Source organism: Kogia breviceps, chromosome 1 (genome assembly GCF_026419965.1).
Source record: "Kogia breviceps isolate mKogBre1 chromosome 1, mKogBre1 haplotype 1, whole genome shotgun sequence".
NCBI lineage: Eukaryota > Metazoa > Chordata > Mammalia > Artiodactyla > Physeteridae > Kogia > Kogia breviceps.
The window spans coordinates 121,238,961-121,264,854 of NC_081310.1; the positions used below are offsets into that span (position 1 = coordinate 121,238,961).

Here is a 25,894-nt window from a genome sequence, read left to right on the forward strand (position 1 = left end):
TGATGAAACTGGGGTGATATTAATGAACATGATTTGATAGCATATAATGAAATGTGTCAACTTATGGAAGATCTGCATAACTCAATGAACCAATATCTTCCAATGCATGATGATTGCAATATCATGCATAGGTAGAAAAAATCCGTTCAAAGTGATAGAGAGACGAATGGATTTTAATGTGACAGAGTACAAAAACTTCACTTATATGACATCAGATTCCACATTGTTACTAACCTTTAAGAAATAACTAATTTTTGAGTTTGGTGTAGTATTAAAGGAGAACATCTGCAGTTATTTGAAAAGACTATTAAAATACTCCTCCTTTTTCCAATTACAAGTCTGTGTGAGGCCAGATTTCTTCATATACTTCAAACATTTGCAACAGATTGAATATAGAAGCAGATATGAGAATTCAGCTATCTTCTATTAAGCCAAAAATTAAAGAGGTTTGCAAAAATGTAAAACAATGACACTCCTCTCACTAAAATTTTGTTTTGGAAGATGTAGTTAGTTTTCAGTAAATGTTTATGCTAATATGTACTGGATTAACTATTTTTTTAAAATGAGGGCTTCCCTGGTGGCGCAGTGGTTGCGAGTCCGCCTGCCGATGCAGGGGACACGGGCTCGTGACCCAGTCCGGGAAGATCCCACATGCCACGGAGAGGCTAGGCCCGTGAGCCATGGCCGCTGAGCCTGCGCGTCCGTAGCCTGTGCTCCGCAGCGGGAGAGGCCACAACAGTGAGAGGCCCACGTACCACAAAAAAAAAAAAAAAAGAAAAGAAAAAAAAAGAATTAATACATAAACATTTAAAAAATTTTCATTTTTAATTTCCAATACAGTGAATGTTTATGGATATAACCCATATAAACAAATGCTCAATGGGGTCTTTAATAATTTTTAAGAGTATAAAGGAGACCAAAAATTTGCGAACTGCTTCTTTAAAGAATGCTGCCATTCCTGACAGCCAAAGGAGTCAGGCAAGAGGAAAATTTATTTCTAGGCTATCAATATTCATTACTGTCAAAGTAATGTTACTGCATTTTCCCTTTAACTCTTTAACTCTCCCTAAGTTAGCGGTAAAATGTTTTCTAAAAAGAAATAAAATGATGCAAGCAAATATAAAGCAACACTTCCTGTGACTCTTCAGGAATATTTAAAGCTGAGATAGCTGACATTATCATGTGCTAATATCATATTTTAGTCATTTAATTTAAAAATATTATATTAATCAACTTTTGCTGTTTTTAATCCGTGTCAGTGACAATAGTGAGTTGTCACGCTATCAAAGATGTCTTAAAGGAAATTTAAACTCACCTGTAAATACATTTGGATGAGGGAAGTTAATAACAATAAGCTTCATCACCATTTCAGGATAACAGATGGCAATTAGCCAAGCAATCATGCCTCCCCAGTCATGGCCAATAAGAACACACTTGCTATACCCTGTAATTGAGAAATGAATGTTGGCATCATTGAAAAGAAACAGGTGGGTGCATCATTACCGCACATAAAATAGGTATGCTTCCAAACCTAATCTTTCTATTCTCCTACCCTAATTATGCACTTTGTGCAGACATTGAGTTTGGTGTTTCCAAAACCCTGTATGTCTGAATCACCTAGGGTAGCTTTTTAGAAAATTTAGATGCCCAGGATCCATTATAGACCTCAGAATCTCTCTTGGGTATTTATACTTAAAAAAAATAATCGGAAGTAGTTCAGCTATGGTCACATAAACCTGAGTTTGGAAAACCATGGTAAAGACTACACATAATTAGGTCATAAGCAAGATTACATTATTGATTTAACTGGAAAATTTCATGATGACAAATTTAGGCCAAGTCTGACTGAATTACCACAAAATGTGAAAGAAATATGGTTGTCGGAAATCATTGTCTCTGAGTCTATTTTACTGTAATCACAGCAAATTACAACACTGCATTGACACCCACAGACCTCATCCATTTTTTCCCCTCTAAGAATATTGACCTGAACTATGTTCTCATTAGACTGTTGTAGAAAAGGGTCTTTAATTTGATTTCATGGGTTTCTCACTATACTGGCTCTGTTAATATATTGATGGTAGCAGCTGGGTTTTAGTCAAAAGGGATATAGTGTATTAGATTACTTTTAAAAAATATTTACTCCTCCCCTCTCCCCACTGCCATAGAGGTAGTATACTTCACCACTCCCCCCTTTTATTAATAAATTTATTTATTTATTATTTATTTTTGGCTGTGTTGGGTCTTCGTTGCTGTGCACGGGCTTTCTCTAGTTGTGGCGAGCAGAGACTACTCTTTGTTGTTATGCGTGGGCTTCTCATTGAGGTGGCTTCTCTTGTTGTGGAGCATGGGCTCTAGGCGCTCAGGTTTCAGTAGTTGTGGCATGTGGGTTCGGTAGTTGTGGCACATGGGCTCAGTAGCTGTGGCTCATGGGCTCTAGAGCACAGGCTCAGTAGTTCTGGCACATGGGCTTAGTTGCTCTGCAGCATGTGGGATCGTCCCAGGTCAGGGCTTGAACCCATGTCCCCTGCACTGGCAGGTGGATTCTTAACCACTGTGCCACCAGGGAAGTCTCCCCCACCACCTTTTTTCTGGCCATGCTGAAAGACAAGAGGGATCTTAGTTCCCCGACCAGGGATCAAACTGTGCCCCCTGCAGTGGAAGCGCAGAGTCTTAACCACTGGACCACCAGGGAAGTTCCTTCACCACCCCTTTGATATTTTGATGTTAGACTTGACAGTGTGATTTGCTTTGGTTTTGTGGTGGGTGTATGACTTGATTTGGGGCTCAGCCATATGACTTGCTTTGACCAATGAGCTGTGACCAGAAACTTGAAATATGCTTTTACAACTGGGTTCATCCTCTTGCCACTTCAACCATAGCCAGGAGAAGAGCTTCCCGCAGATAGGTACTCTCCTTTAGCTGGGGCTCCAGCCCCATTCACAGTGAGAAGCCAATCCCAGCTGGACCTGTAGCCTGAGGAAAAGACGCAGAGGGGTCCAGCCTACAGTTGACCTGAAGATCCAGGAGCACAGGAATGAATGACTATGGCTGTATGCCACTGAGTTTGGGGTGGTCTGTTACACAATATTATTGTGGCACTAGCTGATCAATACAAGAAAGATAATGCAAGTGTTTCTGCATCTTACAACATGTTTAAATAAATATTTAGGTGTTGGTTCTGAAGAAATAAATTTTCTGAGAACAAGAATCAAATTTCTAATAATTAGTTCTGAAAATGATAGATAGTATACATTAAGTCAATTTTTAGAAACAAATTTTGAGAGTCACTTTTGGCTGGTAGACAAAATAGTTATTCTGGTTGTGTTATTTTAAATTGCCTCTATAAATATTTTGAGCTATATGCACCAAGGTGACAGGATCTAGATAACAGCTCAGGTAGATGGAAGAAATGAGGTAATCAGTTTACAATTTGTTGAATGTTAGTCCCTTAAAGAGAATTAACACTGTTTTTTAAAACCTACCTAAAGAGTCTAAAATATCCTTTATATCTGTAATTAGACAGTCCAATTTATAATTCTCTCGATGAATGGGAGCATCTGTTTCTCCATAGCCTCTCAAGTCCAACGCTACAACTCTATATTCGCTTTTAAATTCCCTTAGTTGGTGACGCCAAGAATACCTGCAGGAAATAAGAAACGTTAAAAATACCACAGTAACTAATACAGAGAATAACATTACAGATTTTCTAAGTGGAAAGCTGTAAGAAATTCCTTGTTTTTGAGAAAGGTTATATAGCTGTGTGGGGGCAGGAAAGAAAAGAACTGTTTGAGAAATAAGCACTGACGTTCTTTATTAAAATTACATTTTTTTTTACCAGGTCCAGTGGGGTGTAACAAAGGGCCAGGGTTTATAGAAACTACAAAATATCAGATACGAAAACCTTAAGAAATGTATTTAAGAAGTCAATTTTCTAAGCTTTTCTTTTTTTTTTTTTTTTTTTTTTTTTTTTTTTTTTTTTTTTTTTTGTGGTATGCGGGCCTCACTGTTGTGGCCTCTCCCTTGCGGAGCACAGGCTCCGGACGCGCAGGCTCAGCGGCCATGGCTCACGGGCCCAGCCGCTCCGCGGCATGTGGGATCTTCCCAGACCGGGGCACGAACCCGTGTCCCCTGCATCGGCAGGCGGATTCTCAACCACTGCGCCACCAGGGAAGCCCTAAGCTTTTCTTAAATAATGCTCACCACTATCACTGAGTCTGTACCTATAAATGCTTCTGCATATTGCACCATTTGATTCTCTCAAAAAATTTGTGAGATGAAAATATATTTTCCTAGAAGGAAGATTTTACTCACCTTAGCGTACTGTCAAATAGGACTCAATGTTTTTAATAATAACAATAGGTTACTCATGGATGAAAATGTCTGACGATTTAAAAAAGTATTTTCACGGAAAGAATCCAATAAAACAACTACTTAAGATAAACCTCTGGGCTTCCCTGGTGGCTCAGTGGTTAAGAACCCACCTGCCAATGCAGGGGGCACAGGTTTGATCCCTGGCCTGGGAAGATCCCACATGCGACGGAGCAACTAAGCCCAGGCGCCACAACCACTGGGCCTGCGCTCTAGAGCCGTGCTCCACAACAAGAGGAGCCACGACAATGCGAAGCCCGTGCACCGCAACGAAGAGTAGCCCCCGCTTGCCACAACTAGAGAAAGCCCGCACACAGCAACGAAGACCCAACACAGCCAAAAATAAAAACAAACAAAAAAGATAAACCTCCACTTGCTAAAACAAAATCTTGGGGGGAAGATCCTGAACCATCAGCATAAGCTAGTGTGATATTTAAAACATTTAACAACCAAAATGGCACAGGAACTGACTAATTAGAATGGCCATAGTGACAGCCAAGTCCTAGAAGTTTCTGCTGGGCCAGATGTTCCCCCTGTGCTTGATAATAAAACTGCAGAATTAATTGAAATACAGAGATCCATGAGATTACCTTCTTCTAATAAGCAAAATCATCATGGATAACAAACAGAAAAAGAGACATGGATTTTTCAAAGCGACTCACTATGTTATGGAACTCAAAATATGCATTTATCAAAAAGCATCTGCATGCACATCTGTCCATGAAAACACAGTGCAAAATTATCTGACACAAACCAAATGGGAGATTGTTGTCTGGAAAGATTTTTGGAGCACAATAGGAAAGTGAACAGAGTGATCTGAGATTATAAACCAATAGTGCAAGGGGACTGCAGTGTGAAGTGACACAAAGCCATGAGAACAACGAAGCAAATCAGCCACCTTACATCAGCAGGTAGATGATCAAGAAGGGTGTCAGACACATATTTGGAATTATGAATGGATAGAGTCTTCGATCTATTACTAAGATATCTATAATTTGTAAAAATCTGCAAAAGCACTGCCAATTAATATGGATTTGAAAATGTTAACAAAAAGTGTCTTCCTTAGCAAGGCCATAGCAATCTTGATAATCTTGTCTCCGGTTTGTAATAAACAAATGAAGCAGTTTCATTCCTTAAAGATACTCCTCTGTCAACACATATGATTTTATTATTTTCTCATAGTCTTACTTAACATTGTGAATTGATTTTTTTATGTCTTCGTAACTGAATCCCAACTCTTCCCTCTTTATAATCCCTCATACTCAATCAATAAAGTTCAGTAGATTAACCTCTTAAATATTTATTTAATCACTTTTCCTGTCCATCCCTGCTATCATTACCTTCATTCAGGCCTCCATTAACACAGCAGCCTATCGATTGGTCTGTGTCCATTTCATTCCCCTTAGCTCTGTCTTCTACAAACCAGAGTGGTTTAGCAAAAACACAAACTCTCTCAGGTCATTTCCCAGCTTAACAGCTTTTCTTGACTCTGTTACTCATAATGTGAAGCCCAAGCATGTTATTCTGGCACACAAAACCTCCAAGATTTGACTTGCCCGATCTTCCAGCCTGACTAATTTGTACTCTCATTTGCTATATAATAAAAAGAACTAACATCTATATCAGTTTTACTACATGCCAGGCACAATTCTAAGTGCTTCACACATAGTGATGTTGATCTTCAAGGCAGTACTATGAAGTAGGTACTATTATTATCCCCATTTTACAGGTGAAGAAACAGAGGCACAGATTGGTTCCTGGATGTGCTGAAGGTCACAGATTTAGCAAACAGCAGAGCCAGGATTCAAATCCAGGTGGTCTGGCCTGAGAGCCCATGCTATGCTGCCTCTGTGGCACTAATCTACTTGCAGTGAATAAACTTGGGTTTTGTTTTTATGACTTCGCTTATATAATCTCCTTGTCTGAAACATCATCCCTCCCCATCATTCCCCTACTCTCCACAATCCCTGTCCTTCACCCTTCACTGAACTCCTCATGCTGGGCACCTCCTCTTCCAGGAGACTTCCCAGGTTCCCTCCTTCACAGGTGGGTTGGGTGGCCCCTTCCATACTCTCGCACTTGTCTGTACACTCTTCAGTGCACTGGGAAGAGTGTACAGACAAGTGTACCAGACACTAATCTGTTGGTGCCTGGCACTTCCATTTGATGGTGAGCTCCCGGAATTACCTGGTAGACATGTAGGTGCTCAGTAGAGATTTGTTGACTGAGTAAAACAATGAACAAATGAAAGCACTGAATTATGATAGTGCTAGAAATACCAGTTGTTCCATAAAACTCTGTCTCAGTTCAAACCTTGAGACAACCTTGAACTAAAGTTCCCAGATTCCTGTTGGGGAATTTATACTCAATTTCTATTAAAATGTGCAGTTTTAATATTTTAAATACTTGTGTCTTCACTTAGAATTCATTTAATTAGAGATTTCAAGGTAGAAATTTGACTCAAAAAATGTGTACAATCCTGTAACATTTTACATTTAATGTATTAGAGATTACGCAAACATAATACCTGCATGTCATTATCTTATTGATAATTTAAATTGACTTCCAAATAAATTCAACTATTGCTATTATCAATGAGTGGAGCCAAACAATATCTTAAACATTTCTAAGAATGTTTAAGGATTGCAACTGCTATCTTAATAAAGTACAAAATAAATTTTAAATGCAATCTTCCTAGAGTTCATAAATAAATCATATTTGACTTACACATTAACTGTAAATGGAAGAAGAAATCACCCCAGCGATAGATTGATGGGTATGTCATTCACATGAATAAAACAAAACAACCCCCTTGATAGAGGAATAAAACATACTGCAAAATCAGTAACCCCTGACAATATTATAAATAAACAAATCTAGCTATTTTCATCCACATTGTTTCCCCCCCCCCCTCTGGTAGCTTTAGGTAATAGCAGAGGACATTTCAAAAAAAGCAACCTCTTTCTTAGTTATTATTCTTAACATACGGAGGACCGCTGGTTTACCAGGCTAGCCTCTTTGAAATGTAGAATACCTTCTTCCCCTTCACAAGAGAGAAAAAGTTGCAGTCATCAGATTCTGCTCAGCTGTATGGATGACGAGCCCTCACTTGCCTCAGCACTTGAGTAATGACGAATGCATCCCATACAGCTGGTGTATTGCCAGAAATTGCCTGCATAAGCTCAAAATATTTTTAAAAGCAATGCAAATTGAGGTGGAGATAGAGGGGGAGAAAAATCTTCTTTGAAAAACAGCCTTATTTTGGGCTAATTTAGCTAAAGTTCTCATAGATGTGTATATTGTTTGATGTTTCCTTTATATTTTAAGAAAGAAGACAGAATTTTATTGTTTCTGTGTAACATCTAATAGTATACATTAAATGTCAATTCTCAACAATTATTCTTAATGATGATAAATGCAAATAATACATTACATTTGTATAGTACTTTTCTGTTTAAAAAGCACTTTTACGCACATTGCCAATTTATGATTATTTTGTTTTCACTGTACCAAATAATCTGACCTACCTGATCTACGAAGAAGCTTATAAATTCATGTGTATTTAGGCAAAACTTGATTGATGGAGGAATAATATTTATATTTATAATGTAAATTGAAATCGGTTTGAAGTGCCAGATAAAGTTTTTTTGTCTCTTAAAAAGGGGAGAAGTGCAAGAGAAGGGGTTTTTTGAAAAAGAAAAGGGAAAGTTCAAGAGAGACAGACTTGAAGTGGCTTAATCAAAACAGCTTTATCCTAAATTCCGATTCAAATTTACTTTTTCCTGAATGGAATTGACTAGATTGTATAATGGGGAATAGTGGTAATTTGGAAGGAAAGACAGAGTAAGTGTCAACATGGAGGTCTTGGTTTAGGGTAGGACACACTCAAATAGAAGTTTTTGATTAACAGCAATCTCCATGTAGTTGCTCTAGGAATCTCCCTGATTCCTATCCAGGTAGCTTTCAGATTAATGGCTAGCAAAGTTCAGTGAATTCAATATGGTCTATTTGAGTAACTCAGTTTTCAGGGTTTGCTGTTATTGTTGTTTTAAATTATAGCAAGCCTCTTGCTGGAGTAACAAATAGTACATTTGGTGAACAGAAAGGGGACTCATTCCCATGATCTGCATATATTTCCTAATATATGCTCTTCAGAGTAAAAATATCTCTAGGAGTTTTTTTAAAACTAAACCATTCCTCTCAATAACCCTTTTGGACAAAGCCAAGACTTGATTTTGCTGGAGCAAATGGGTCTGATGTCCAGTGACTGGTGCTGGGCCCCCTCCTAGGCTGTCCTATCCACTGAAGATTCTAGGACATGGACAAGAATCACCAGGCATTTCTGTTTTGCAAAAGGGGTCTCATGAAGAGTAAATAATGGGAAAATGCTGTGAAAAATGTGCAAAAGTATCATTTCTTAAAATATGACACAGAGCATCTACTGTCCTATATTAAATGGGTTTCACTGCTATTTTCTGGGCCTCCTCAAAACCATTATCAAGTGGTTGAAGTGGTTGCAGGTTCATCTTTATCTGCCACATATAAAGAAGTGACGTTCCAGGAGGAAAAAGAGCATGGACAAGTATCGGGGTTGGTAAGAGGTACAGAAAGAGAAGAGCCTTTAAATCTTTTCTTTCTAAAAAGTTAATTCTCCCCACTCAGATCATGAATTTTATTTAGAGTGATGATTTAAAATGTTAAAGTAAGGTATACTTACATTGTTGGTTAACTTTTGAATTTTTCTATAAGGTGTGAAATTTGAAAGGTAAAAATCCATGTATGTTATTAGATCATTATCATTCCTAAATACCAAGGATATATTACAGCAGAGGTCAGCTCTGAAGTTTAAGAACAAGGTGTACCTTACTTTCTGGCACTGCCAATTTCAGAAGGGTACTGTGACACTCAGAAGAGTGCCAGGCACATAGTAAATGCTCAGGAAGTATTAACTATCATCATCAGCAGCCAGAATCAGGAAATTATTTTTTTAAGGTCTGGGACAATGCTCTGTCCCCAAATTTCTCCCTTACTTTCACTCTTAACAACCTGAAGTTCCACCATTACATATTCCTCACCTACTTCAGAGTTTTAAAGATTTTATGTCATCCAAAGAGCCCTGATTTAAAAAGCCTCTAGCTCTGAAAGAGGTATTACCTTAATATACTTTAGAAATACTTTATGAGTGAAAGGGACTTTATTAATAAATGCATTGAGGATGCTAGTGGTGGCACATAGATCTCCACACTGAGTGAATGGGAATGAAGGAAGAAAATGAATATTTATTGAGAATTCACTGGGGCCATGGGAACGGCCTTTCACATATTTTGACTCCCTTTATCCCCACAACTCTGCAAGATTCTTTTAGATTGTGCACGGTCCTGTAGCAATTAAGTGGCTGAGCCACAATTCACTGCCCATGTTACTTTATGCAGATTTGACTAACGCTTCAGACTAACATTTTACTTGTGAGCCAATCATGTCATAGACTTTTTCCTCTGGGAAAATGATTAGCTAGATGGGTTTTTGCCATTCTCCGTTCTTTTCTTCGATGCCTAATGCTTCCTAGTGCACTAGCAATCTCAATGCATTTATTAATAAAGTCCTTTTCATTTGAAAAGTATTAACTAAAGTGTATTAAGGTAATATCTCTTTCACAGCTAGATGTATTTTATTTTATTTTTAAATTTTTTTTGCGGTACGCGGGCCTCTCACTGTTGTGGCCTCTCCCGTTGTGGAGCACAGGCTCCGGACGTGCAGGCTCAGTGGCCATGGCTCACGGGCCTAGCCGCTCCGCGGCATGTGGGATCTTCCCGGACCGGGGCACGAACCCGGTCCCCTGCATCGGCAGGCGGACTCTCAACCACTGCACCACCAGGGAAGCCCTAGATGTATTTTAAATTAGGACTTTGGATGACCCAAAATCTTTAAAACTCTAAAGGAAGTGAGGAATATGAAATGGTGGAATTCTAGGTGTTAAGAGTGAAAGTAAGGGAGACATTTAGGGACAGAGCATTGTCCCAGAACTTTAAAAACATACCATATATTCTACATTTGAGTCAGTTCAAAGAATATGATTTTTTTTTTTTTGGTCCATTTAGCCATCTCAAGATCATAGCCTTGAGCTATCAAAAATATGATTTTCTTTTTACCACCTTGATATGTGCCATCTTTTAAAAAGATATTCATTTTTTAAAAGTTTAATCATGTGTTGTTTCATCTGTACTTACTTGGCTCTGTGGGGTTCAAAGGAGAACAGAACATTTTCTTCTAGGTAACTAGCAACTGTATTTTTGGCTATAGGTTTTCTTCTCAATGTGAAATATTCCAATCCTTAATTTGTCCTGCATTCATCTGAGCCTGTTACTATGTGCATAGGAAAGAGTTCCTTTTCAGTTTCCATGAGACCTCTTCTCCCTCTGCCTTTCCCTCACCCCAAGTCTCACCAAAAGCTGCCAGGTAACAGGTACTCTAATTCTTTCATTTCTTGCAAATCTCCTTTTCCATCCAATGTTGTATTTTGTCCACAGTAGGTACTATAAAAACTGTTTTGTAATCGCCTATTCAGAAATTTGAAACACTAAATGATACTTCTTTTAATTATCAAAAAAAAATTTAGGATGATAATATGCATGTTTCTTTAAAACAGGAGGAACACCATTCCTGTGACTGAGGAACATTTAGGAATAATAACTCTAGGCCAGTACTTGATCATAGCATGGGGTCTATTAAAAGTCATTATAAGAAAATGACTCTATGATAAGCCGAGTCTTTAGTGCAAAAGAAAAAGTTAGTTGGTAAGTTTACCAGAATTCTGGAAATCCATGAAGCAGCAGCATAAGTGGTTTGCCTCTTTCTCCAGCGGCAACATAATGAAATCTTAACCCCGAATCCTGCAGTATGAAATAGAGGGCATGAAATTTCAGCGATGTTTTGTGTTGACTGTAAAAAGTAGTACATTTAGTATTTCCATGCCGTTAAAAAAATTTCACTTGCATTATTTTTAATATAAAGAAAGAAAATAAGTATATTAATTTTCAAAAAGAAAAAATAACCATGATTTATTAACAGGGTAAATTAAAAGATTCACTTTTGTCAACATTCTCTTCTCCTTCTATTTACAAGGCCAATTTATATATTATGAGCTTCTGAACCAGTCACAATTTTCTTACTGATGTGTCGCATTTCATCGCACTCAAATTCTGCAGGACGTGTAAATAATTCTGATCTGCATTTATATTCCTGCCATATTTACCTCCTACTCATGTACTTTTCTCAGCTTGCCCATCAAGAGCTGTGCCATCAGTTATATAATTCACACCACATTTCCTTATTTTTAGTTCTCGCCTTCCCACGTTAGTATTTTCTGTTGAGGGTGCACGTACAGTTCCCCTGGCTGCCTGCTCCTCATGTCACATCAGTGTATTTCTTTTTAAAAAAAATTTATTTATTTTATTTATTTATTTTTGGCTGTGTTGGGTCTTCATTGTGGTGTGCTGGCTTCTCATTGTGGTGGCTTCTCTTGTTTCAGAGCATGGGCTCTAGGCACACGGGCTTCAGTAGTTGCGGCATGCAGGCTCAGTAGTTGTGGCACACGGGCTTAGTTGCTCTGTGGCATGTGGGACCTTTCCGGACCAGGGATTGAACCCGTGTCCCCTGCATCGGCAGGTGGATGGACTCTCAACCACTGTGCCATTAGGGAAGCCCTGCCCTCAACTGCTGAATGCCTTCCCAGAAGTTCAATAACTTCTTTTATTGGTGGTGAGTCTTGGAAGCTGAAAGGCAGTGGGCACCTGATTGGATTTAGTGAATAAATACTTCATTTCACTTACTATGTGCGAGGCACTGTTCTAAGTTTTTTGGTTTCTCTTATTTGTTTTTACACATATTAACTCATTTAAATTCTCATATCAACTCCAGGCTGAATAAGGGTAAGAAAGACATACCCCCTGGTTTTCTGAACTTCAGCTGCTGGGCAATCTAGTTCCTAATAGGAATCCCAGACCTGGTGACAAAAATACCCTTTCATGTAGGCTATTTTTGAAAGGCCTGCGAGTCAGACTATAGGGTGCATTTCAAGAAGCCATCTCCCTTCACCACCTGGAGCCTCAGGAAATAGAATATCCGAGGGCTGTAAGAAACCTTGGGATAAGCATGGACAATTTAGAGTCTGCATGCATAGTTGACATTTACTATTTGTGCCATTTCTTTGGTCTCTGGCATCATAAGTCTGCTTCCTTCCCCACAAACGTACACAATTTATTATTTCATGTTGCTTAGGTCATCTGTGAATGCTCCATTCTGCTGATCTGAATAAACTCCTGATTTCCAATGACTTATTCTATTTACTCTTTCAATCTCTAAAATTGGACGAGGACAGCCTCCTGAGACAGTAGGGAGCCACCAGTAACAATTCCTTAAAGCTTATCTGAGCTCTAAAGGGCAAAGAGGTGACAGACGACAGCTTCCCCTTACAGGAGGAGAGGGAGCAGAATTATTCTGCGTTGTTGTAGTGGAGGAAGAGGGGACAGTAATATAATAGGACCCAGATTATTAGAGAAATTCCACATAACCTTCTCTCTCTGTCTTACACACACACACACACACACACACACACACACACACACGCACGCACGCAACAAACAGGGACCGTAAAGACACACAATCCCGACCCTCTCCCGCGACACCTCGCGCCTCTTGCACCCCCTTGGCACCTTCCCCGTCCCCGCTGCACGCCCTGCGAGCCCCGAGAACACTAGGGGACACTGGGCTGGAGTCATGCAAGGATCAGCCCGGCGCCCTCTGCTCTCACAGTCGTCACGTTCCCTCGCGATAGCGCCGGGCCCGCGCAGGCCTTCACCTTGATCCGCACGTAGCAGTGGGTACCCAAAGAGGGGTCGTTCAAGCACGCTGGAGGGTGTTCCCGGGCGACCCTCCGGAAGGTCTGCGTGGGTCCCTTGCCGATGCTCCACAAAAGTTTGAGCAGGTAGACGGAAGCGCAGAGCCCGCAGTAGCAGTAGACCAGGGACCAGAAGAGCAGGGACCGGATCGTGACCATCAGGCGGGGGAGGCAATCCCGCAGCCTCGCCATCGGGCGGCGGCAACAGCGGGTTCCGCTGCACTTCCGAGGCGCGGGGAGCAGCGGCGCGCACTCCGGCTACGGAGCGAGACTGCAAGCGCGGCGGCGCGTCAGCCCCGCCAGCCGGTCCGCTGTCGCCGGCTCCGCGCGCGCCTCCCCGCGGGCCCCCGGGCGTCCGTGCCCGGCGCGGGTCCGGTGTCACAGCCCCGGGCTCCCGCACTCACGGTGAGCTCTTGAGGCCACTGCGCCCAGCCCCGGAACGCCGCGCCGCAGACCCACTGCGCTGCGACGTCCGCCCCGGACGAGGTAGGCAAGGGTGAAGACCTGGCCTTCCTCCGCAGAGTAAAATCCCATTTCAGAATTGCTAAAATGTGGGGAAAATGAAGGTGAGACTTTCCCAAATCATCCTAGGTACTGTGGACGGAAGAGCCACTCAATTTGACCAGTGTTCAAATCCTCCCATTGTCCAAATCCTCCCACTGTCCTCAATTAGGCCTTTTTCTGGATCATGGAATTATGGGGCGCGTGGAGGAGGAGCAGTAAACGATTTTCATACTACCTGACAGACATTATTTCTTTATTCATTCCAAACAATCATATGAAGGTGTTGATATTCTCTATCTAGATTCAGAGTCGTTATCTGCCTAGCCAGGTGTTTGGTTCTAAAGTCAAGCCTCTGGAAATCCCTGGTCTTTTTTCTGTTCCTCTTGAGTTTTTCCTTTACAAGAATACTGTATAAATAGAATCATGTAGTATGCAACCTCTTGTTTCTGGCTTCTGTCGCTTAGCATAATGCATCTGAGATTCAACTACACTGTTACATATATTGTTTCTTTTTTATTGCTTGTGTTTTGTTGATGGATGTACCATGATTGTTTATGGAACAGTCCCCAGTTGAGGGACATTTCCGTTTTTTCCCCAGTTTTTAGTAGTTATGAATAAAGTGACTCATGTAAAGTTCTTGGTTCGAACTTAAGTTTTCATTTCACTTGGGTCAACACTTAGAAGTGGGATTCCTGGGTCAGGTCGTTAAGTGTGCATTTAGCTTCATAGGAAACTGCCAAACTGGTTTCCAAAGTGGCTGCAATTTTAATTCACATTAGCAATGTGTGAGAGTTATGGTTAAGTCATATTCTTTTTTTTTTTTTTTCCTTTTGCGGTACGCGGGCCTCTCACTGCCGTGGCCTCTCCCGCTGCGGAGCACAGGATCCGGACGTGCAGGCTCAGTGGCCATGGTTCACGGGCCCAGCCGCTCCGCGGCATGTGGGATCTTCCCGGACCGGGGCATGAACCCATGTGCCCTGCATCCGCAGGTGGACTCTCAACCACTGAGCCACCAGGGAAGCCCAGGTCATATTCTTGAAAGCACTTAGTATTGTCAAAAAAAAAAAAAAAAATCCCGATTTTAGCTATTCTAAGAGTTGTGTAGTTTGGTATCTCATTGAAATTAAAATTTGCATTTCTCTAATGATAATAATTTTGGGCATCTTTATGTACTTGTGTGCCACTTGAATATATTCTTCTTTGACAAAACAGCTGTCCAAATCTTTTACAGATTTAAAAGAAAATTGGGTTGCTTATTTTCTTACTATTGAGTTTGAAAGTTCTTTATATATTTTGGATATGAATCCTTTATCACACATCATGTGGTTTGCAAATATTTTCCCAGTCTGTCTTTTCATTTTTAGGGACTTCTGAAGAGCAGAATTCCTTAATTTTGATGTTATCCAATTTATCACTTTTTTTTTATACATGGTACTTTTGGTCTTGCATGTAAGAAATCTTTACCTAACTTAAGGTCAACAAGGGATTTTTTCCCCATATGTTTTCTTCTAGAAGTTTTATCATTTCATGTTTTATGTTTAGGTCTTTGAGTTAATTTTTGCATAAGTTGCAAAGTATGGGTTGACATTTATGTTTTCCATGTGGATATCCAATTATTTTGGTATCATTTGTTAAAAAGAATATTCTTCCTCTATTGAACTGCCTTTGCACCTTCATTGAAAGTCACTTGACATGTGGGACTATTTTTGGACCCTCTAGTCTGTTTCATTGATCTATATATATGTCTATATTTTCTCCAATACACACTTGTCTTTTTTTTTTTTTTTTTTGGCTGCACTGTGCAGCATGTGGATCTTAGTTCCCCAACATGTGCCCCCTGCATTGGGAGTGTAGAGTCCTTTTTTTTTTTTTTGGCTGCGTTGGGTCTTCCTTGCTGCGCAGGGGCTTTCTATAGTTGCTGCGAGCAGGGGCTACTCTTTGTAGCGGTGCACATGCTTCTCATTGCGGTGGCTTCTCTTGTTGGGGAGCGCAGGCTCCAGGTGCGGCAGCTTCAGTAGTTGTGGTGCACAGGCTTAGCTGCTCAGCGGCATGTGGGATCTTCCCAGACCAGGGCACGAACCCGTGTCCCCTGCATCGGCAGGCGGACTCTCAACCACTGCGCCACCAGGGAAGCCCCAAATTTGTTCTTCTTTATCAAAATGTTTTGGCTATTCTAGTTAATTTTCCATACAGATTTTAGTATTAGCTTGCCAATTTTGGCAAAAATTGTTGATTGGAATGAATTGAATCTATTAATCATTTTTGAGAGAACTGATATTTTAACAATATTGAGTTGTTCAATCCATGAACATATCTATCATTTATTTAGATCTTCTTTGATTTATCAGTTTTTCATAGTTTTAAACATACGGATGTTGCATCTATTCTGTAAGATTTATACCTAAGTATTTCTTTAAAAAATATTATTGGAAATGCTATTTTTCAGTTTCCAGTTGCTTGCTGATTCTAGGTGCTTACATGATTTTTTTTGTTTTATGTCTCAAGTCCTGAGACCTTGCTAAACTCACTTTTTAAGTGCTGGTAGCTTTTTGAAAAATTCTTTGGGATTTTCTGTGTAGACCATTGTGTTATCTGTGACTAGAGGCAGTTTTATTTTTGCCTTTCCAATATGTTCGCCCTTTATTTCTTTTTCTTCCCTTATTGCACTGACTAGGACCTCCAGTACGACACTGAGTAGGAGTTAGAATGGGCATCTTTACCTTTTTCCCAATCATAGGGAGAAATCATTTAGTCTTTTATTATTAAGCATAATATTAGCTGAAGATTCTTTTCTTCTGAGCCATGCAGCTTGCAGGATCTTAGTTCCCTGACCAGGGATTGAGCCTGTATGCTCGGCAGTGAAAGCAGGGAGTCCTAACCACTGGACCACCAGGGAATTCCCTGAAGATTTTTTTAGATGTCATTTATCATATTGAGGAAGTTCTTTTTTATTTCTAGCTTCTGAGAGTTGTTTTTTTTTTTTTTTTCACAAATGGGGGTTGAATTTTCTAAAAGGGCTTTCTGCTTCTCTTGAGATAATCACAGTTTTTCCTTTTTAACCTACTGATATGGTTAATTACATATAAATTTTTTGAATGTTAAACCAGCCTTTCATTCCCAGAATAAACCCCAATTGATCATGAAGTAGTGTATTTTTAATATATTGATGAAATCAATTTGCTAATATTTGATGATTTTTGCATTTATATTTGTTCTTCTTATATATTATGGAAGAATTTATATAGAATTGGTATAATTTGTTTCTTAAATGTTAGAATTCTCCAAAAAAGCCATGTATGCCTGGGTTTTTTTTTTTTTTTTTTTTTTTGCTTTTGTTTTTGTCTTTTTTTTAAATGGTTCTAAAATACAATTCAATTTACTTAATATTTGTAGGATTATTCAGGTGATCTGTTTCCTCTTTGGCAGTTTGTATTTTTAAAGAATTTTATCCATTTCATATAAGTTGTTGAATCTATGGCCATAGAGTTTTTCATAACATGCCCTTATTATCACTTGACATTTGTAATTTGTGTCTTCTCTTTTTTCTTGGTAGGTCTGTCTAGAGGGCTTATCAATTTTATTGTCTTTTTAAAAACAGAAACAGCTTTTGGTTTTATTGATTTTTTTCTCTATTTTTTGTTTTGTTTTAATGAAATTTAATTTCATTTAAGTTTAAATGACTTCTGTTCTTTATTATGTCCTGTCTTCTGCTTGATTTAGATTTAATTTGCTTTTTCTAGTTTCTTAAGGTAGAAGCTTAAATGACTGATTTGAGATCTTCGTTCTGTTTTAATATAAACACTGAGTGCTAAAAATTTTCCTCTAAATATTACCACTTCACTGCATCCCACAAATTTTAACGTGTTGCATTTTCATTTTCATACAATTCAAAATATTTTCTAATTTTTATTGTGATTTCCTCTTTTACCATGGGTTATTTAGAAATGCTTAATTTCCAGATATTTTTATTATTAATTTCTCCTTTAATCTGGTATGGAATCTTATAAACTACCTATTCTTCTAAATTTGTCAAGGTTTGCTTTATGTCCCTAAATACAGTCTATTTGGTGAACGTTCCAGCTGCATTTGAAAAGTGTATTCTGCTGTCGTTAGCTAGAGTGTGGCATTAATGTCAATTAAGTAAAGATGGTTAGCAATGTTGTTTAGGACTATTAGATCTTTACTTTCTGCCGACTCATTCTATCAATTGCTGGAAGACGAATGGTGAGGGCTTCCCTGGTGGCGCGGTGGTTGAGAGTCCGCCTGCTGATGCAGGGGACACGGGGTCATGCCCTGGTCCACGAGGATCCCACATGCTGCGGAGCGGCTGGGCCCGTGAGCCATGGCCACTGGGCCTGCGCGTCCGGAGCCAGTGCTCCGCAACGGTAGAGGCCACAACAGTGAGAGGCCCGCGTAACACTAAATAAATAAATAAATAAAATATAAGACTTCCAAATAAATTTATTGTGAAATAACAAAATTTTTTTTTTTTTAAAAAAAGAAGAATGGTGAAATCTGTCTGTAATGGTGGATTTGCCTGCTTTGCTTTCTAGAGCTATCAATGCTCCTGTTTTTGCTTTAGCCAGTTACCTTTTTTTTTTTTTTCCTTTGGCTGCACCACGTGGCTTGTGGGATCTTAGTTACCTGACCAGGGATTGAACACAGGCCCTTGGCATTGAGAGCGCAGAGTCCTAATCACTGGACTGCCAGGGAATTCCCCTTTAGCCAGTTATCTTTTGGAGCATTTATAAATAATAAAAAATGAGTTTTATAATTACCTCCATTTATGCCATATCTAGTGTTCTTTATTCATTGTATAGATACAAGTTTCTCACTGGAATCACATCCCTTCTACCGGAAGAACTTCCTTTAATATTTCTTGTACTACAGGTCTGCTGGCAATAAATACTTTGTTTTTGTTTGTTTGAAGAAGTATTTATTTCTCTTTCAATTTTGAAAATGTTTCCAGTGGATATAGAATTCTAGGTTGACAAGATTTTCATTTTAGAACTTTAAAGATACCATTCCACTGTCTTATGACTTTTACAGTTTTCGATGAGAAGTTTGCCATATTCTTTTCTTTATTCCTCTGTATTTATTGTGTCATGTTTGTCTTTGGTTTCAGCAGTTTAAATATGATATATCTAAGTGTGTGGGATTTTTTTTTTTTTGGTATTTATCTTGCTTACCATTTTCTGAGCTTCTTGAATTTGTGGTTTTGGATGTGTCACTATGTTAGATAATAGAAAATATATATTGGTCTCTGCCCTGCTTCCTGACAGATAGATCCTGAAACCCTTGTAATTTTCTAAGTGATAAGAGAACTAGGAGCACCTGTTATTGTAATATTTGGTCTCTGACCCATATCTGATACAGGGCTCTTAAAACCCTTGTAAATTCCTGGTGATAAGAGCCCCAGGAGGATCTTTTGTTCTAATGAGTTCACTCTGGGTGAGCTCCTGAATGGCTCCAGGTGGGGGCTGGTCACCAGAAAGACCAAGACATGTTTAGAAGCTTGGCATCTTCAGCTCCACCTCCCTCCTCCAGAGGGGAGGGGGGCTGGAAATGGAGCTAATGATTGATCATGCCTCTGTGATGAAACCTCTAAAAAAATCCCAATAGTATGGGGTTTGGGGAGCTTCCAGGTTGGTGAACATATCCACATACAGGAGGGTGAGACACTCCCAACTCCACATGGACAGAAGCTCCTGTGCTTAGGACCCTGCCAGACTTCATGCCCTATGTTATCTCTTCATCTGGCTCTTCATCTGTATTCTTTACTACATCCTTTAATACACTGATAAACATAAGTAAGTGTGTCCTTCAGTTCTGTAAGCTGCTGTAGCAAATAATTGAATCTAAGGGGGAAAATGTCATGGGAACCTCTGATTTGTCTAAGTCAGAAAGAAGTTGTGGATAATCTGGGGATCTACTACTTGTGATTGGTGTCTGAAAGGTGCATCAGTCTGGTGGGACTGAGCCCTTAACCTGTGGGATCTGATACTATCTCCAGGTAGATACTTTCAGAATTGAGTTAAATTGTAGGACATCTAGCTGATGTCACAGAGAATTGTTTGGTTGGGGAAAATCCCCCACACATTTGGTGACTGGAACTGAAGCGTTCTGTGTGAATAATAAAGGAAACACACAGGAGGAAGAACTGAGGGTTTTTCCCTACTCAGGGGAAGGAAAAACTTTAGTTTTTTTTTCCCTAATACAAATTAAATTTGGAGAATTCTTAGCTAAATATATTTAGCTAAGAATGTCAAATATTTCTCCAGTCCCATTCTCTCTCTCTTCTCTTTCTGAGATTCCAATTAGACATATGTTAGATTATAATGCTGCCTTGAAGCTTTTGGATGTTCTGTGCTGTTGGTCCCACCACACCCCACTTTTTGTGTTCTTTGCTTTTTTGTGTGGGTAATTTCTTTTGATCTATACTTAGTTTCACTGATTCTTTCCTTGGCTGTGTTGATTCTATTGAGGAGGCCATCAAAGTCATTCTTGATTTGTTACCATGTTTTTCATTTTCTAGCACTTTCATTTTATTTTTTCCCATAGTTACTATCTCTCTTGAAATTATCCATCTGATCACATTGTCCATTTTTCCTCTCCAGCTTTTAATACATTAATCATAGTAATTAAAAATTCTCGGATAATTGCAACTGTGTGTCATCTTTGAGTCCATTTTTGTTGATTGCTTTGTCTCTTGACAGTGTGATTTTTTTTTTTTTTTTTCCCCTTGCTTCTTTGTATGCCTCATAGTTTTTTCTTTTTTCTTTCTTTCTTTTTTTTTTTTTTTGTGGTATGCGGGCCTCTCACTGTTGTGGCCTCTCCTGTTGTGGAGCACAGGCTCCAGATGCGCAGGCTCAGCGGCCATGGCTCATGGGCCCAGCCACTTGGTGGCATGTGGGATCTTCCCGGACCAGGGCACAAACCCGTGTCCCCTGCATCGGCAGGCGGACTCTCAACCACTGTGCCACCAGGGAAGCCCCCCCCTTTTTTTTAAAGTTTTTTCTTGAAATACATTTTGTGTAAGACAATAAGGACAAAAGTATGTACTTTTTATGCCTGGAAATTGACACAGTTTTTCTTTTGCTAGGCCTTTAGTCTGGAGGTTGAGTCAATCTAGTCAGAAGCTGAGCTGGATTTGGACTTTATTGTTGCTACGGTTATCCTCAGTACACCACAGATTCTCAAATTTCTCTGGTGTGAACCATGAGGTTGGATCCTGGTTTGCCAGTGAATTTTTCTCAATAGTTGCTACATGCTCATCTTTAAGTTTTTCTTTATGCTTAGTGTTAGTTACAGTCTCTTTCCAGGCTCTTGCACCTGTGATTTCAGTAGACTGCTTTTACTTGTCATTGACTGCATTTTGCCCTGGTGGTAAGAAGGGCAGGGCAGAGAGGAGCATTCTCTGCTGTCCTAATTCAGCCTCATCAGCAGGCAGTATGTCCTTGGATATCAGAGTGGGACCTTCTCAATGATCCTTCCCTGCCCCCAGTGACACGGTATCTCTAATGGTCTGGACCCACAATGTATTTCCTGCCCCTCTCCCAGGATTAGAAGTTTTATTTCTATTTCCTTCCCCCAGTTGCAGTGGGTCTTCATTTATGCCCTAAAGTTGATAGAGTTTGCTGTTCTTCCTCCGGAAGCTTAAGGCTTATATTTTTTAGGGAAGATGGGGGAGAAGGATCTGGGGGGCCTTTGTGCTTTTCCTGTATCTGCTGCTCTTCTCTTCTAGGCCTGCATCAAGAGGATGGCTTTCTCAGAATGCTCATCCTGCCCCACCCCCACCCCCAAATCTTTCTTTTAAGTACTGATGAGGTCTGTGGAGAAGAGCCTGAAAGTGATGGCAGATTTCTCTTGTGCTCCCAAGGGTTCTATATTCTCAAGCTAGCCCACACCAGCCTTTAGCAACTAGTTAGAACTTTTAGATAATTTGTTATTGTTGTTGTTGCCAGATTATATAGCATTTGGTGGTACCTACCTCAGGTAAGCCAGTGCTTATGTCATGTCTCTCCTTTGATGCATTGTGTTTCCTTAGATTTTGGGTTACCCTGCAATGTCAGCCCTCAGATTAATTTAAGTTTTAATTTAAAGATTTTCTGGCTTTTTAATTCATTGTAATGATGGGAGAAATGCTTTTTCCAGTTTTCTAGATCCTAAGTGGAAGCCTGATTCCCTAATTTTTAAAAATTGAGATATAACTGACATATAACATTGTATTAGTTTTAAGTGTACAACATAATGATTTGATATCTGTATATATTGTGAAATGATTACCACTATAAGTTTAGTACTTATTTTTTGAGTATTACCTTTTTAAAATTGACATTTCAAGTGACATAATCACAAAGTTATAAGAGAAATAATAGAACCTGTGTATACTTTATCTAGTGTATTTTATGCTTTCTAATTGTATCATATATGTAGCTTTGTGTACCCACCACCAAAATCAAGAATACGGAACAGTTCCATTACCACAAGTATCCCTCATGTTGCCCTGTAATAATCATACTTACACCTCATTCCTAACCTTTGGTGACTGCTAATCTGTCCTCTGTTTCCAAAATTTTGTCATTTCAAAAATGTTATATAAGTGAAATCATATAGTATATGATCTTTGGGGATTTTTTCCTACTCAGCATAATAATTCCTTATAAATTCAAGTTATTGTATATATCAATAGTTCATTCCTCTTTACTGCTGAGTAGTATTCCACAATATGTATATGTTACAAATTATTTAACCATTTACCTATTATATGACATCTGGATGTTTTCCAGTTTTTGACTTATGAAAAAAGCTGCTAGGAACATTTGTGTACAGGTTTTTGGGTGATCATAAGTTATCATTTATCTTAGATAAATGCCCAAGAGTACAATTGCTGTGTCACATGGCTTTGCATGTTTTGTTTGTAAGAAACTAAACTGGTTTCTAAAGTGGCTCTACTGTTATATTCCCACCAGCAATATATGAGTGACCCAGTTTTTCTCCATCCTTGCCAGCATTTTGTGTTGTCACTATTTTTTTATTTTAACCTTTCTGATAGATGTACAGTGATATCTCATTGCATTTCAAATTTACATGTCACTGATGGCTAATGATGGTGAACATGCTTTCATGTGTATATGCCATAGGTATATACTATGAGGAAATTTTGTTCACGTCTTTTGCCCATTTCCTAATTAATTTTTTTACAGTTGTTTCGAGAGTTCTTTATTGTATATGATATTTCTTTGTCAGGTATGTGGTTTGCAAATACTTGTTCCTAATCTGTAGTTTATCTTTTCATAGAACAAAAGTTTTAATTTGAAGAGATCCAATTTATCAATTTCTCATTTATGGATCATGCTTTTGGTATCAAGTCTAAAATCTTTTTGCTTAATACACAGAGCCTAAAGATTTTTTTCTTGTTTTTTTTCCTAAAATTTTATGGTTTTACATTTAAGTCCAAGATGCATTTTTGAGTTACTTTTGCATAAGATGTGAGACTTAGGTTGAGACTGTTTTGGTTTTTTTTGGCTATGGATATCCAGTTGCCCCAGTACCATTTGTTGTAAAGACTATCCTTCCAGGACTTCCCTGGTGGCGCAGTGGTTAAGAATCCACCTGACAATGCAGGGGACACGGGTTCAATCTCTGGTCCGGGAAGATCCCACATGCCATGGAGCAACTAAGCCGTGTACCACAACTACTGAGCCTGTGCTCTAGAGCCCATGAGCCACAACTACTGAGCCCACGTGCCACAACTACTGAAGCCCATGCACCTAGAGCCTGTGCTCCACAAGAGAAGCCACCACAATGAGAAGCACACACACCACAACGAAGAGTAGCCCCTGCTTGCCGCAACTAGAGAAAGCCCTTGCACAGCAATGAAGACCCAACACAGTCAAAAGTAAACTAAAAAAAAAAACCCACAAAGACTATCCTTCCATCCTTCCTCCACTGAATTGCACTTTTGTCAAAAATCAATTGAGCATATTTTTATGGTTCTGCTTCTGGGTTCCCTATTCTGTTCTAGTCCACTGATCTCTGGGTCTACCTCTTTACTAATACGTTTCTTGATTACTGTAGTTTTAAAAAATATTTATTTATTTTATTTTGGCTGTACAGGGACTTAGTTGTGGCACGCAGGATCTTTGTTGCTGCATGTAGGTTTCTTAGTTGCAGCATGTGGACTCTTAGCTGCAGCATGCATACGGAATCTAGTTCCCCCACCAGGGATCAAACCTGGGCCCCCTGCATTGGGAGCTCAGAGTCTTACCCACTGGACCACCAGGGAAGTCCCCACTATAGCTTTTTAGTTAGCCTTAATGTCACACAGAATGGTTCCTCATGTTATTCTTTTTTTTTTTTTTTGGTATGCGGGCCTCTCACTGTTGTGGCTTCTCCCGTTGTGGAGCACAGGCTCCGGACGCGCAGGCCTAGCGGCCATGGCTCACGGGCTTAGTTGCTCCGCGGCATGTGGGATCTTCCCGGACCAGGGCACGAACCCGTGTCTCCTGCATCGGCAGGCGGATTCTCAACCACTGCGCCACCAGGGAAGCCCATGTTATTCTTTTTTGTCAATATTATTTAATTAATCTAGTGCTTTTCCCATTCCACATACATTTTAGAATAAGCTTGTTTATGTCTATGAAAAACTGCTGGGGTTTTGATAGGATGTGATTTTGAGGAGAACTGACATCTTTACTATGTTGTCTTCCAATTAATGAACGCAGTATATCTCTTTATTTATTTAGGTCTATTTTGATTTGTTCCATAAGCATTTTGTACTTTTCAGTATACAGATCCTGTACATGTTTTGTTAAGTGTATACCTAAATATTCCATATTCTTTCAAGTGATTATAAACGTTACTGTTTTTAAGTTTTCACATGTTCATTAGCCTGCAGAGATCAGATTTTTGTATGTTGATTTTGTATCCTGTGACCCTACTTATATCATTTATTAGCTGTAGTTTTTTTTAGATTTCTTGGATTTTCTGTGTAGAAAATCATGTGCAAAAATTCAGCAGCTGTTCCTTAAAGCAAGATTAATTTAGAAACTGTTTTAACATTATAGTTACCCCCAAAAAATAGCCTATGGTGAAATCCTGCAGCCATTTACTTTAAAATTGGAAATATAAATGACTCCTACTGCTTCTATTATTTAACATTTTGGGAAATTATAGCTAAAGAAATAAAAAAACACCAAAAACAGTTTTATTCATTTCCAATTTGTATAACTTGGGGTTTTTTTGCATAGCTCAAATAAATCACACTTGGAGTAGAATTCTTTTCATACATTATGGGATTTGGTCTGCTAGTATTTTGTTGAAGATTGTTGTGTCTAAGTTCATTAAAGATAATGGTCTGCAGCTTTTTTTTTTTTTTTTTTGGTACTGTCTTTTATTTTAGTATCAGGGTATTACTGGCCTTATGAGTTGGGAGGTATTCCCTGTTCCTGTTGATAAAATTTGTCCTGTTGACAAAAATTACAGAATAGGCCAATTTCTGGAAGAGGCATTTTCTAGAATAGATTTTTTTCTTGCAAGAGATTGTTTTACACTGGTATTAATCCTTCTTTATATGTTTGGTATAATTTTTCAGTGAAATCATATGGGATTGGAGATTTTTTTTCAGAAGCCATTAAATTATGAATTAAAAAAAATTTAATGGTACAGGGCTATTTAGATTATTTCACATTAATTGAGTTTTGATGGTTTATGTTTTTTGAGGAATTGGTCCATTTCTTCAAATTTATGAATGTAAAGTTATTTGTAGTATTTCCCTTTTATCTTTTTAATGATTATAGGATCTGTAGTGATTTGTGTCTTTTTCTTTTTGTTATTCTTGCTAGAGGTGTATGTCTTTCTCTAACCAGTTTCATGGGTGCCAAGCAGGCAATCAGATTAATGAAGACTGGAGTTTTGCCAAGTGAATTCAACAAAGAAAGGAACAATGGAGTTGAGAGTGTATGAAAGGGAACGATTATAAATGATAATGTACTACAGACTCTGGATGCAGAGAGATGTGAGGGTGTGAGGGGAGAGGTACTGTGAAAAGGCACTAGGGTTAAAGGATCGTAGGTCCTAGTGAGGTCTAATGATTGCTGGAGTCAGGACCTTTCCAGATTA

The 25,894-nt window shown here is 39.1% G+C and overlaps 1 protein-coding gene and 1 long non-coding RNA gene across 2 annotated transcripts in view; one reads left to right on the top strand and one right to left on the bottom strand.

The window, feature by feature from the left end:
* Positions 1–13,909, bottom strand: part of EPHX4 (epoxide hydrolase 4) — a 26,373-nt gene extending 12,464 nt beyond the window's left edge. Inside the window, exons 1-4 of the mRNA XM_059057675.2 lie at positions 13,229–13,909; positions 11,176–11,261; positions 3,486–3,643; positions 1,316–1,444 (exon numbers count right to left, since the gene is read on the bottom strand). Of these exons, the coding sequence (XP_058913658.1) occupies positions 1,316–1,444; positions 3,486–3,643; positions 11,176–11,261; positions 13,229–13,459 (604 nt within the window). The 5' untranslated portion in view covers positions 13,460–13,909. The remainder of the gene's footprint in view (positions 1–1,315; positions 1,445–3,485; positions 3,644–11,175; positions 11,262–13,228) is intronic.
* The window catches only part of LOC136794872 (uncharacterized), a 340,829-nt gene continuing 328,465 nt past the window's right edge, over positions 13,531–25,894 (top strand). The window contains exon 1 of the long non-coding RNA XR_010842290.1: positions 13,531–13,753. This is a non-coding gene — a long non-coding RNA (uncharacterized lncRNA). The remainder of the gene's footprint in view (positions 13,754–25,894) is intronic.